The 14,618-nt window shown below is 41.9% G+C and overlaps 1 protein-coding gene across 4 annotated transcripts in view; it reads left to right on the top strand.

Moving 5' to 3' along the window:
* Positions 1-14,618, top strand: part of CHD7 (chromodomain helicase DNA binding protein 7) — a 190,834-nt gene that overhangs the window by 50,998 nt on the left and 125,218 nt on the right. For all 4 annotated transcript variants that reach the window (XM_072734679.1, XM_072734676.1, XM_072734677.1 and 1 more), the window contains exon 2: positions 12,126-13,961. In XM_072734679.1, coding sequence (XP_072590780.1) covers positions 12,300-13,961 — 1,662 coding nt within the window. In that variant the 5' untranslated portion in view covers positions 12,126-12,299. The remainder of the gene's footprint in view (positions 1-12,125; positions 13,962-14,618) is intronic.

Here is a 14,618-nt window from a genome sequence, read left to right as displayed (position 1 = left end):
TGAATGATTCTGATAGGTTAAAAGCTGTTAACTACCAAGTTTATATGCAACCAATAAAAATTATTTGGATACTGATGATCTAAACAATTTTAAATACCAAATGGTATTTTAAAACTATTCCCTTTACCATGATGAGAAAAAAACCTTTAATCTGTTTTAGTTTTAGTGCTGAGGAGCATTGGCCATTGAATACACAGAGATCTTGACAGGTGTCAAACCCAGAGTACAGAGGGCTTGTGTGTATATTTTTGAAGTAGAAACTTAAGATACGTGGTCTTCCAGAACACTTTGTGCTCTTTCCAGGTATACATTGCAGTCTGGAAGATGTAGTGTAGGGGCAGTATTCTATTTAAGGGGACACTCTGATTTATATACAGAACCTTTAAAGTTATTTTCAAGAAATTGAGAAATGTTTGCCATAACCCCTGTTTTTTTATTTTTATTTATTTTTTTAAAGAATCCACGGTTAAGTGGACCCTACATGTTTCTTTATTTTTTTTTTTAATGATTTTATTTATTTATTCATGATAGAGAGAGAGAGAGAGAGAGAGGCAGAGACACTGGCAGAGGGAGGAGCAGGCTCCATGCAGGGAGCCTGATGTGGGACTCAATCCCGGGACTCCAGGATCACGCTCTGGGCGGAAGGCAGGCCTTTAAACTGCTGAGCCACCCAGGCTGCCCAACCTCTGTTTTTAAAAACGCACTGGACTCTCAGTAGCATGGTTAGAAACCTTTATATTCTGCATAGTTGTTTCATAGGAAAAATTGTGAATATTTTTATATTATCTCTGAGAAATGGGAATGAAGTAGGAACTTTGGTACGTTTAGAGATAGAATGAATGTGGGGGTGAGAAAATGAAAAATGTGGGTAGGAGTAATATAATGTGTAGTATCACTGATGAAACTTAACTATTTACATTTCCTTACCTGCATCATAATTTTATTGGCAAATGATGTATACTAGTTAAACTCCCTAAAACCATACTAACCAGTGGGTGCAGCAGTCCCAGGTCTTAGGAAGCTCTGTATTTTAAAGCTGAATAGGCAAGTGTGTGTTCTTTTTTGTATTTTTTTTTTATTAAACCAAGTACAAAATTCAATAAGGTTTCATGTAGCCTTATTTTGATCATCCTCTTTATGCGAAACAAATGCCTCACCTAGTAGTAACACCTCTTCTCACTTTGCCTTTTCTTACATTATAGTCTGTTTTACTTGCTCACTTGAGGTGAACTTAATATCGATCTATGATCAAAATGAACACAAGGTAGAAATTTATAACTACATAAGTGGGATCCCTTTTCAAACTGAAATATAAAGTTTACGTGCAAGTTAGAATGATATCCTAATAGGAATCTTGTATACTCCTGTAAAAAGTACTTAAAGTTAGAATTGGTTAATTGAATGATTTTTAGGGGAAATATGTGAAACAGAAGTGGGTCATAACAGTCAGCTTTCAGCGACATAGAATAGTATGGCACTGTAGCAAAATAATAAAGGAATATTTTGCAGAATGTATTGTAATTTGAGGGAGAACAGATTTAGGTTATGAATTATTTTGCTTAGAATAGTGTAAAAGATACTTTGTTTTGCCTGCAGTGCTCAGATAACTGGGAAAGGAAGCTCAGGAAATTTCTGGGTAATAAGGAGAAGGGCTAGTTTAGGGTTGAGCCTTTGCAGTGGATGCAGGAAAACATAAAGTTAAATATATAGAGATTATGGAGAAAACTGTTGTCTTTTGTTATATGCGAATATGAAGACATTGAACTTGGCTAAAAGATTATCAGGCTTATTTAGCTTCATGAAATTGATAGCTTTGATTGTCAGTAGTTATATTTTAGAATAGTTTTTTAATCAAAGATTTTATTTATTTGAGAGAGAGTGGTAGAGAGAGCGTGAGCAGTGGGGAGGGGCAGAGGGAGAAGCAGGCTCCCCGCTGAACAGGGAGCACAACACAGGGCTCGATCCCAGGACTCTGGGATCATGACCCGAGCCAAAGGCAGACACTTAACTGACCAAGCCACTCAGGTGCCCTAGAATAGTTTTTGATTATAGTTTTGATTTGATTATCATAGTTTTGATGATGGTGGCATTGTAGAATCCTATTCACATTTTCGTTAAGTGTCATAGGTATAGAAAAAATGTTTCCAACCTTATTTTAAGTCAGAATGATTATGACATAATGGATGTGAGGCTGTTTATTATATATTCCAGGCATCATTCCATTTCCTTTGTCAAATATAATTTACATTGAAGTAGAGATTTAATGTAGTCATTGAATAAGTGACATTTGTTTTCTTCCTTTTCCCCCTATAGATTTACCTTTTGAGAGTATGTGCACTTTTCCAAATAACTTTCTCCAATATTCTTCCAAGGACCTCCACAGCCTTTCTTTACCATTCTCTGTAACTTTTATATATATTGCTTGCTTCCCTGGTAGAAATTTGGATTTTTCTTAGTCCTGTGTATTCCTCTTTCACATGAAATACGGCATCTTAAAGAACCTTCCAGGTTACCATGTGACCTCTACCCTCGTCCCGTGACACTTTGCCTGTTTCTGTGCTCAGGTTTATTCATGATGGATAAGGCTTCTCATCACATGTGCTCTGCTCTAGGAGAGAAGATGATAAATTATTTTCAGCTGTGGTATTGCCGAAGGTTCTTTTCCCCGCCTCCTCTTGGGAAAAGAATGTTGGTAGTATGTATCAGAGGACACTGTTTACTACAGCCTTTCTCTCCCTGCATTTCAAACCAGGCAGAGTTGGGTACAGAATTGCGAGTTTTAAACTCCCCCTGGAATATGAGACAAGATCCCCTTTTCAACTTTTTTGGGACCTTTGAAAATGCAAAAGATTGTAGGAAATTGCCCGATAAGTTAATCAGTGACAACCATAGTAAGTGTACAGAAAATGTGGTAAAAATGGTGTTTTCTGTATACTTACAGAAGAGTTGGCTGCTTACTTTTTTTTTTTTTTTTTTTGGTAACCTCTCACCATTGTTACCTGTGTCCCACCTTGGCAACTTTCATTGGTTTAGCTTTACAGAGGTTTGTGATCAGCAGAGCACCCCTGGACAGAGGATGGCCCTAGGCAATCCTTCCTTCCCTCCTCCTGTTCTCTTCTCACTTTTGGTAGGCTTGACATCACCAGATGGGGGTGTATGTGTAGTCAATTGCTTGAAATAGGACTAGATAGAGTGAATAGGGAAATATTTTCAAATGATAATTTTTTAATAGACTCATAAACATGTGACATCATTTGCCTTCATAGATCAACCATGTTTTGTTTAACTATGCGTGGATATTTTGCAATATTAAGCAAGATGTACCAGGATTCATCAAATTTTATAAAATTTACATTACTTTTCCATTAGTCTGCCCAATAAACATCTTTGCTAGGTGGATTGAAATACATTTCTGAAGTTTCATTTTTTTCCTGCCCCAAATAAATTACACTAAAAAAATTTCCATTTACCTATTTGTGGACTTGTCTCTGCTTTCCTTCTCATCTGTAATAAAATTAATTAAGATAGCATTATGCCTGGGTGGCCCAGTGGTTGAGTGTCTGCCTTCAGCTCAGGGCATGATCCTGGAGTCCCCAGATCAAATCCCGCATTGGGCTCCCTTTATGGAGCCTGCTTCTCCCTCTGCCTATGTCTCTGCCTCTCTCTTTCTGTGTCTCTCATGAATAAATAAAAAAAAGATAGCATTACAAAGTTGGAGTGGATTCACATATTTTACATAGATATCTTGTGTACATACATGGATATGGTGCGTACAGATAAGTATATAGGTGTTTGTTCTCATTTCTTTCGCCATATCATGTTGAATCTCTAAGTGCTTTTTAAAAAAAATTTATTTATTTATTTTTTAAAATTAGGCCCTGGGCTGAAGGCGGCGCTAAACCGCCAAGCCACCTGGGCTGCCCTCTAAGTGCTTTTAGAATGTATACTGGTTTATTGCTGGGCCATGCAAAGTTGTGTATGGAAAGGAGGTCACCCTGGATGTGTTCTGTCTGTGGTAGGACAAGCAGGTTAGCTGTCTGCTGGCTGCCTTCTCAGTGGGCTTAGTCTTTGAAGGAGCTAATTTCAGAGAGTGGTATTTCAATGTGGACTTGTAGGGTGTAAAGGTTGTTCTCTAAAAGACATTGATTTCCATGATTCTTGTGGTTTGGTAGATATGTATAGGACAATGCTACCTTTTGTCCAATTTAGAAAAAAAAAATAGTATTGTGGCCACGCACTTGGTATGAACTGTTAGTTGAGTGCTGTTTCATTAGTTGCCTTAAAGGAAAACACTGGCTCCAGCACTCTTATATAGGAAAAAGAAAATCATCTTTATCTGAAAGGCAGCTCAGAATATGCACACTCTCAAAGTTATGTAGAAATAACTGAAAGATTTCTGCAAGAAACCTGTGAAATAGTGTGTTATGTAACATAGCATTAGATATCAATGTTAACTGCATTTTTTTTTTGGTGTGGGGGTCATGTAAAATGGTTGGCAAGCAGATGGGTGTATCTATAAAATTAAACCCCTTTTAGATGTTCACTTCTTGTAAACCATTATGAATTAAAATTTATCACTAAGGAATATTCGTAATTTTGGGGTGAGGTCGATAGTAGTGTTGTTTCTTTGTTGGTCAGGAATGCCACAACTACCTTTCCTTAAGTGTAAGATAGCACATCTTTGTATTACTTGCTTTGTAATCCTTTGGGATGAGTTATTTGTTGTTGGTTTTTCACTCTTGTGTTAACTGAGGAGCAGTCAGAGCCATGGTGGCTGGGGGATCTCAGAGTCTGAGGGCAGGACTTCCTAAATTTTCATCTGCACAGGAATCGACAGGCTTGTTAATAAAATGTCAATTCTGAGTCAGGAGGTCTGGATTAGGACACCCAAGATTCTGTGTCTCTCACCAGTTCCTAGGAAGTATCAGTAGTCCCAGCACCTGCTTCAGATGGCAAGGCAAATAAATGAGAACAGCAGTGCTTGACTTGAATCAGCCTGAGGAGAAAAAGGGCTGAGGGTCAGGAAGTTTCCCCAGAGGAGTGGTAACAAAAGGACTGAGATGAAAAAGATGCCAGAGTGCAAGGTAAGGACATAAGGAGGCAGGTGTGTAGTTCGAGGAAGGTGTGAGGGAGTGAGTGGATGATTGTTGGTAAACTTCTCATCAGACCTAGCCTGGGTGTTTGTGCATGTTTCAGGGGTGGGGAGGGGGAAGTTTGGGGTTTAGAATGGAGGTTGACAGGGATCTGATTATGAAGTGCCTTCCACCCACGCTGGAGCACTTGGACTTGATGGAACTCTGTGGAAACTCCCGTAAGGATTTTAATCAGGGGAGAAACATGATGTGTTTTGTGTTTTGGAAGATCGCTCAGTTGGCTGTGTGAACCTGTTGAGACCCGACTTGGAGAGAAACAGCCAGTCTTTAATGTTTTATCCTTGCTTAAAATACGAAGGCCTGACTCCATCAGAGGTGGGGTGAACTGAGAGGAAGAGGTTGACCTGTGGGGTGTTGGGAGGCAGAGTTAGCAGGTTGGTTGGTGGTTGGGATATGAAGGGTATCTGAGGGGCATTTATTAGAATAGCAAGCTGCACAAGACAGGGGCCCTGTCTGTTTTGTTCAGCTCTGTGTACCCAGTGTCTGGTAAATGCGTTATGCAAAGTAGGCACTCATTAAATATTTTTTAAATGAATGAATGATGGGAAGGATAGAGGGTTATTTTCCATTGTTTGGCTGGGTCAGAGGGGCGGATGGAACTAGTATTAGCTGCCTTAAGGAATGCTGATGTAAAGCATACCATTACTCTATACAACATCAATTCTGAGCATAGTTTTTCCTATAAAAAATATGGATCTCTTTAATATCAGCAGATTTGGGGGTTTCCTGGTGTTAAACATGGAAGCTAGCTGTAAATGCAATTCTTACTCTTTTTTTTTTTTTTTTGGTTTTATTTTACATACGATGCTTGGACTTCCAAAGGACTTCAAATCCTTTTTTGTTTTTTTCTGTATTTTTTTCTTCCAATAAAATAGTGAAAATAATACACAAAGCCACTAAGAAAAATAGTGTCCTTACTATATCATTATGTAGATTCTGGTTTAAAAATTAAGCTTACAGGCACCTGGGTGACTCAGCAGTTGAGCATCTGCCTTTGACTCAGGTCTGATCCTTCAGTCCTGGGATTGAATCCTGCACTGGGCTCCCCACAGGGAGCCTCCTTTTCTCTCTGCCTATGTCTTTGCCTCCCTCTGTCTCTCATGAATAAATAAAATCTTAAAAAAAAATGCACTAAACAGGAAAAAGTATTTTTCATCAAAGAAAATTGCTACTATCTAATATGGTCTTTGTCTAAACATGTTACCTCTAACAGGAAATACATAGTAGTGCAGTCCGTAGAATTTTCTGCAATGATGGAAATGTTTTATGTATGCCCTGGGATGTAGCTTGTGTGACTGACCTACTGAATTTTAAATTTATTTAGTTTTAATTAATTTGAATAGCAACATGTGGCTCATGGCTGTTGTGTGGGACAGGGCATTCATAGCATATTAGCATGACCCGACATACTAATGAGGAAGAAAATGGTCTTTCCCAGGGCAGAGAGTGGGTGGTGGGTTGGGGAGTTCAGGAAGGACCATGAGGCAAATCTAGAACTGACTTGTAGTCAACTGATGCTGGTGACTTGGAGGCATTTCCTGATTGTTTATCTGGGTCATTGTCTGTTAGGTAATACCTTCTTCCACAGTGGGCATTGGCCTGGGTAGACTTTTTCCTCTTTCCCAAGTGGCTCTTGGGGGCTATGAGTGGGCATGGATGCCCATAGGCCTTATGATCTAGCAGATCTATGAATAGGAACATGCAGTGGTACTGAGCCCTTTATCTTCCGTGTGATCACCTGTGGGTTCATGGATCCTCCTCCCTTTTGATATAATTTGTAACCTTGATGATGGAGAGGCACCTTCATAGGTTGTACTGTGGATGGTGACAGCTGCTAGACACTGCCGTGGAAATGCTGATATATGCTTTACCCACGCCCAAGAATCACTGTCACAGTCATGTTACGTGCCCCAGGCGTTTTGGAGATGGAGGATAGAAACTTGAAGAGCACAATTAAAAATCAAGCTATAGATCACAAAATAGTCTTCATCATCTAAAATGCAGTTATCCTTTGAGTCTACACTTGGCCACACATGTTGGATATTTATGAAAAAGGTTTCCTTTGGATGGCATTCTACTTACCCAATTGGATAAAAAGTGATTGGCCTATGGAAAATATTTTACACATGAAAGTGTTTTGTATTCACTTAACCTCCTTGCTAATTTCTCAGGTCATTCACTATGATACCACATTGAAACTTGCCTGCAGGAATGCCATATTACTTTGGCAAGAACAGCGTAGATAAGCATTGTTTATAGAAGTTTTGGGAAGTCAGAAATCATTTCAAGATATTAATATATGTTTTTGCACAACTTCTTTCACCTTGGTTTGTTGTATGCCCGTTGCTTTCATCCCTAATTCTCTATGTGCTGTTTGTTTGGTTTTTGGATCTGCCAGTTTTCTTCCTGCTTATTCCTCCCCAAAATCAATCAATAGCCTCAATGTGGTGCTAATAATGTGCTTGCTTCCTTAAAGTTACAGATAGATAGTATAATTAAAAATATTTGTTTGAAAGGAAACTCTTCTGCTGGTTGGTCTCAGCAGTTTAGTAACTTATCTCCGAACAAAACAGATGCAAATTAGGCCTTTAATAATTTGCTTTTACTAGTAAGCTGCCATTTCTTCCGTACATTTCTCTTCCGTCTTTGGGAATTGTACGTCATGAAAATACCTCCTAGAAGATGTTTACTTCTCAGTCTATAAAAGGTTTTTTTTTAATCTGTTGGAGGAAGAGGGGTTTGGATTAGAAGGTCTCCAAAGTCCTTGCTAATTCTCAGATTTTCATAATTGGTTTCACAGTGAAGTTTCTACTGCAGCATAGGTGATTCTGTTAGTTGAGCTGTCTCATTGGACCCCTCCTCACCCCCAGACATATGTACCTTGCACTGCCATTGCTATCTCAGAAAATACCCAGGGCCCAGTAGGGCACTCAACAGAAACTTACATTATTGTGACTTCACTGTTTCCGTACTATTTACTATATAATATCACACATAGTTAAAACACTTGTCCATCATAAATTCCCAAGAAATAGTTTGTAAAATGGTATCCTAAGTTTTTATTTTTTATTTATTTATTTATTTTCCTAAGTTTTTATTAATGTAACCTCTGAATCTTACTTTTTAAGATTTATCATTTACAGATGAGCTCCATGAGGACAAAGGGAATTTTGATTTTATTCGCTGATAATATCTCTAGTACTTAGACCAGTGCCTGGATCATTATTGATAGTACCTGTGTTTTGAATAAGTGTGATTTGAGATTTAGTTTGATTTTTATTTAAAGCCAAATCAAACATAAATACAACTTGAATATTTATTACCCAGATAATAATCGTGAGAATTATTTGATAATTGTATTGATAACTGACAACTTGTATATCTAGTTGTCTTTTTAATAATATGTAATTATACTGTCCAGAGTGATAGCCCCTACCACCATGTGCACATTTTTTCCTTGAAATGTGGCCAGTAGGGGCGCCTGGGTGGTTCAGTTGGTTAAGTATCTGCCTTTAGCTCAGGTCATTATCCCAGGGCCCTGGGATCGAGAAACTCACATCAAGGTCCCTGCTCAGTGGGGGAGGCTGCTTCTTTCACTGACACTCCCAGCTTGTTCTCTCTCTCTTGCTCACTCTCAAATAAATAAATTTAAAAATCTTAAATAAATGTGGTCAGTAGAAATTGAGATATGTTCTAAGTGTGAAACACACACTGGGGTTCCAAGACTCAGTACCCAAAAATGTGAATGATTTCATTCATTTTTTAATGTTGATTACATGTTGAAGTAATAATTTTTTCCCATATATTGGATTAAGTTAGATTTATTATTAAAATTAATTTCACACTTTTTGGTTATTTTTAAAATGTGACTTCTGCAAAATTTAAAATGATATCTACGGCTCTGATTTGATGGCTCATTGAACAGCTGATCTATGTAGACATAGAAAATATAGATGCTGAATGTAGAGAAGAGGCCAACCTCCAAAAAGGAGTTTTAAATGAATATCTTTGATAGAAACAAAATTATAGGTTGCAGCTGTGACTTGGGAAAGTGGGTATTCAAATGGACTTGATCAAATTAAAAAGGACCAAAATAAATTAATTAGATTAGCTCAGATCAGAAATATGAAATCTAGCTACCAGATGGATTCCTAGCATAGTCGCCAGCCAAGTCTTGAGGTCAGAAAAGGGGCAGGAGCATCCTGGTGGCTGCCCAGGCAAGTGGGAGCGTCATTAAAACCATAGTTTTTGAACTCCTCTGCCTGGAGCTCACCTGATGGTGGTCTCTGTTGTGGAGGGTGGTGCGTTTACTGGATATCAGGTAATGCTGTCATTTTTCTTGCTTCTGGGAAATGAAGTTTTAGACTGGCTAACTGGAAGCCTATGCATCAGGTAGGATTACTTTGAGTAAGTGTTCTGTTTTGTCCTTTCTCCTGCCTGTAGGCAAGTTCTTTTTCCCCTTTCTGCCCCGCCTTTAAGCTGATACAAGGTAAGGGGCATCTCAGAAGCTGCTGCTCCCAGGCTGCTGTGCCTCTGGGCTCAGCGGACCAGGCCATCCCCTCCCCTTGGACTGTTTTCCTTCCAGAGCTGGCTGGGAACCCCATGCAGTCAGTAGCATTGCCTCCCATGACACGCGGGGCACCCTGGAGGATGAAGCTGTTATCCTATAAAAACAAGGCCGTCCGAACATATGAGTAGACATTACCTTCCTTAAGCTAATTTGAAAGGTTATTTTGGTAAGGGGTTAGTCTGCACGGCTAGTTTAAGCTATTACCAAGTCCGTTCTAGTGTTTATTTCCTTGAAAGCTAGAATGAGTCTTGAATAAATGAAGACTGACTGCTTGGGCTGTTTAGGAGTAAATTCAGTTTATAAATATTTGTTGCACTTGGCGCTGAAGATTTCTGCCTGTCTTTATTTTGGATTTGAAAGTGGTTGTGTAGTAAAGCAGCATGTCGGTAAATAAAATGGCTTTCATGCTCACCTTATTCTCACTCTTCTGACCTCTGTTTTGGAGAAAAGTCGATCAGAAAATTCATGGCAGTTAGCGGCGGAGTGAGGAGACCTTTGACTTTAGCTGACAGCTGTCACCTGAAAACTACAGACCTGAAGACCTTCTCAGGTGTTATGTCTGTAGCTCTGACAGTGAACAGGAATGTTGTTTACATTTTCTGTAAGCAAAATTCTCCCCTTGTTAGGAATATGTTAGAGTAGGACAGGCAGGGACTGGGTTTTCTCTCTCTCTCTTAGGGACTGGGTTTTCTCTCTCTTTCTGGTAAGTTCTCAGCAGTGCTCGTTGCCCATTGTTCGTTCCCATGCTGGTGGAGAAGTACGTCAGTATTTATGACTGAGCCTGTTTATAACATCACTTTTGAAATTCTTCAAGATACTGCTCTTTTCCAGTTGGGTGGTGTCACACAATACTTCATGTGCTCATGAAAGAGGAAAAAAATGAGTTAAATTCCAAAGATGTTTAAGATTTCGGACATTTTTCCTATGTGAATTAGTTCTTTATTAGGTTGTTGATTTAATTAGCATTCGACAAAAACACTTTCCGGTTTTGATTGGTGAAGCATTCTTTAAACTGGTGATTTTAATCGGACGTGCAGAATCTGTTAGAAACTGTTTGAACAAAATGCCCAGCAGTAAGTAGTATATACCTTGTGCTATAAACACAGGATGCTGACAGATGTGCTTTTCTCCCTACTGGCTCTCATCCTGTCTTGTCCCAGAAGAGGCAAAGGCAAGGGCGAAGGCCTGCATGGATATTTGGAGCTTTATTCCATTAAAGTAATTTTCAGGGCAGCCCCAGTGGCGCAGCAGTTTGGTGCCGCCTGCAGCCTGGGGTGTGATCCTGGAGACCTGGGATCGAGTCCCACGTTGGGCTCCCTGCATGGAGCCTCCCTCTCCCTCTGCCTGTGTCTCTGCCTCTCTCTCTGTGTCTATGAATAAATGAATAAAATCTTAAAAAAAAAAAAAAAGTAGTTTTCAGTTTTGACCAGTTTGGGGGAAAGTTTTTGGTTTCTTCTGACGAGAATGGTCATCGTCCAGCGTCTATGCACCCGTCCAGAGTTCCTCTGAGTGGTCACACTCTGGGTGCATCACCAGGGCCTGGTATGTGCCGGCGAATCATGACCTGTGATCTGTCGGCCGGCAGCGTGGTCTGGGGGCGCGGTGGGCCCAAAGCCATGGGTGAAATCCGCCCTCTTGGAGAATGAAAGCTTTTATCCTGGTCTCCTTCTGAGTCCTATATACTCCTGCCATGAAACATAATGGAATTATGAACCAATTATACTGTTCATGACCTTGCTTTCCACCATCCTTACGGACTCTCCCTTGTTCGAACACCGTTGTGGGCACTTTCTCGTTGGTCGCCTCTGTGGCCGTTACATAGTTGTATGCAGGCCGTAAATATCTAATTTGTACGAAATGCCTGATTTTGGTATTTGTATAATCCTCTAGTCAATTTAACTAAGTTGAGCTTTTCACAGCCCCCGGTGCCGCGGCTGCTCATCTGATTACACTGCTCAGGGGAATAAGGTTAAGGGCGGGCTGTTGGTAACCAGAGCATTTCCAGGGCTTTAGTTCAGCAGATGGGCTGCTTGGCTATATTCATACATCTGCTTGCCTGCTGTGGCAGCTGCTGCTGCTTCATGTTGTGTTCTTTTGTTCTGTTCCATCCAAGAATGGAGCGCTAGGAAGTGTAGTGAATGGATTAATTTAAGGTTAAGGTTAGTGTTTTGCTTGCTTTCTAAGTAACCGATCATAATAATGCTTCTGGTAGAAGCTAATGAGTTTCTCTTAAAGTGAACTAGATTTATAAAATACAGCTCAGCGAGCGGGCTAGATTAGTATTGTTGATGGAAACCAAATTCGAATGCGTAAAATACTGGCAGTTTCTTATCATTCGTTCCTAATTCTTTGTTTTCTTCCTCCCTCCCTCCCTCCTCCCCCCACCTCCCACTCTCTTCTAGGACCTATATCCAGACTTTGCCTGACACTGCAGGGTCCAAGAGAATTAAAGAAATATGGAATGACGTGAAGAAGATTAGTCAAGGATTATAGGCTTTGAGGACAAACACCTCAGTGAGGTGAAGCACAGACAAGCTCCTGAGCTGTGGTTTGGAGGAGCCGCGCGCTGGAAGAAGATGGCGGATCCAGGAATGATGAGTCTTTTTGGCGAGGATGGGAATATTTTCAGCGAAGGCCTTGAAGGCCTCGGAGAATGTGGTTACCCAGAAAACCCAGTGAACCCCATGGGTCAGCAGATGCCGATAGACCAGGGCTTCGCCTCCTTGCAGCCATCCCTTCATCATCCCTCCACTAATCAAAATCAAACAAAGTTGACCCATTTTGATCACTATAATCAGTACGAACAGCAAAAGATGCATCTGATGGATCAGCCGAATCGAATGATGAGCAGCGCCCCTGGGAACGGGCTTGCGTCTCCCCACTCGCAGTATCACGGCCCCCCCGTCCCTCAGGTCCCCCATGGTGGCAGTGGCGGCAGTCAGATGGGAGTCTACCCTGGCATGCAGAACGAAAGGCACGGGCAGTCTTTCGTGGACAGTGGCTCCATGTGGGGCCCCCGGGCTGTGCAGGTGCCAGACCAGATACGGGCCCCCTACCAGCAGCAGCCACAGCCACAGCCGCCCCAGCCCACTCCGTCGGGGCCTCCTGCACAGGGCCACCCTCAGCACATGCAGCAGATGGGCAGCTACATGGCACGTGGGGATTTTTCCATGCAGCAGCATGGTCAGCCACAGCAGAGGATGAGCCAGTTTTCCCCGGGCCAGGAGGGCCTCAATCAGGGAAGTCCTTTCATCGCCACCTCAGGCCCTGGCCACTTGTCCCACGTGCCCCAACAGAGTCCCAGCATGGCACCTTCCCTGCGTCACTCGGTGCCACAGTTCCACCACCACCCCCCTACTGCTCTCCATGGAGAATCCGTGGCCCACAGTCCCAGATTCTCCCCTAATCCTCCTCAGCAAGGGGCTGTTCGGCCACAGACCCTTAACTTTAGCTCTCGGAGCCAGACAGTCCCCTCACCTACTATGAACAACTCAGGGCAGTATTCTCGATATCCTTACAGTAACCTAAATCAGGGATTAGTTAACAATACAGGGATGAATCAAAATTTAGGCCTTACAAATAATCCTCCAATGAGTCAGTCCGTACCAAGATATCCCAATGCTGTAGGATTCCCGTCAAACAGTGGTCAAGGACTAATGCACCAGCAGCCCATCCACCCCAGCGGCTCACTTAACCAAATGAACACACAAACTATGCATCCTTCACAGCCTCAGGGAACTTACGCCTCTCCACCTCCCATGTCACCCATGAAAGCAATGAGTAACCCGGCAGGTACTCCTCCTCCGCAGGTCAGGCCTGGAAGTGCTGGGATACCCATGGAAGTTGGCAGTTATCCAAATATGCCCCACCCTCAGCCGTCTCACCAGCCCCCCGGTGCCATGGGAATCGGACAGAGGAATATGGGCCCCAGAAACATGCAGCAGTCTCGTCCGTTCATGGGCATGTCCTCAGCACCGAGGGAGTTGGCCGGGCACATGAGACCAAATGGTTGTCCCGGTGTTGGCCTTGCAGATCCCCAAGCAATCCAGGAGCGACTGCTTCCTGGCCAACAGCATCCTGGCCAGCAGCCGTCTTTCCAGCAGTTGCCGACCTGCCCTCCGATGCAGCCCCACCCAGGCTTGCACCACCAGTCTTCGCCCCCACACCCGCATCACCAGCCTTGGGCACAGCTCCACCCATCACCCCAGAACACCCCGCAGAAAGTGCCTGTGCCTCAGGTAAGGGAACCCGAATCCGGCCTGCCTTGCAGTGCAAAGTGCAACACGGTAAACTTAAAGAGGTTTTTCCTTTGAGTTTCATGCAGAGCTTTTTCGTTATGAGTTCCTTAATTTTTATATTGTACGCTGCCCTGGAATCTCATTTTTTCCCCCTCTATTCCTCTTTCACTTATTGGCTTCTGCATTTATTCACATATTCAAAAAGCCTTGAATTCTTCTACCCCAGGCATCATGCTCAGTGTTGCGGATGTGTCACGGGTAACTAAACCTGGGTCCCTGCCTGCCTGCAAGAGCTGTCACTGCCAACAGGGACATGGACATTGGGCTCCTCTTCTTTCTCTATCTCTCTTCTCTCTCTGGTTTAAAAATACAGTGAAACTTGGTTTTCAGCAACATTTTCTGTTTGTGGCAGTTCCTCTTACCTCTTTTAGAAAATTATAATTTTTTTCCTTGGGAAGCTTCACAATGTGTTCCTCTGTATTACTTATTTTACCAGCTGTTGAATGCTAGTGTGAACTTAAATTGCAGTGTAGAAAATCAGAGTCAACGTTAATCTGCAGAAAATGTTTGGTCTCTAAGAGATTTGGGTACCCGGCACTGCTACAGGAGTCTACCTTTCTATAATCTGGGATTTTTGTTATCCTAACGAGTTTGTAA

This window comes from Vulpes vulpes, chromosome 13 (genome assembly GCF_048418805.1).
Source record: "Vulpes vulpes isolate BD-2025 chromosome 13, VulVul3, whole genome shotgun sequence".
Lineage (NCBI taxonomy): Eukaryota > Metazoa > Chordata > Mammalia > Carnivora > Canidae > Vulpes > Vulpes vulpes.
This window is presented reverse-complemented; position numbering and strand designations above follow the sequence as displayed.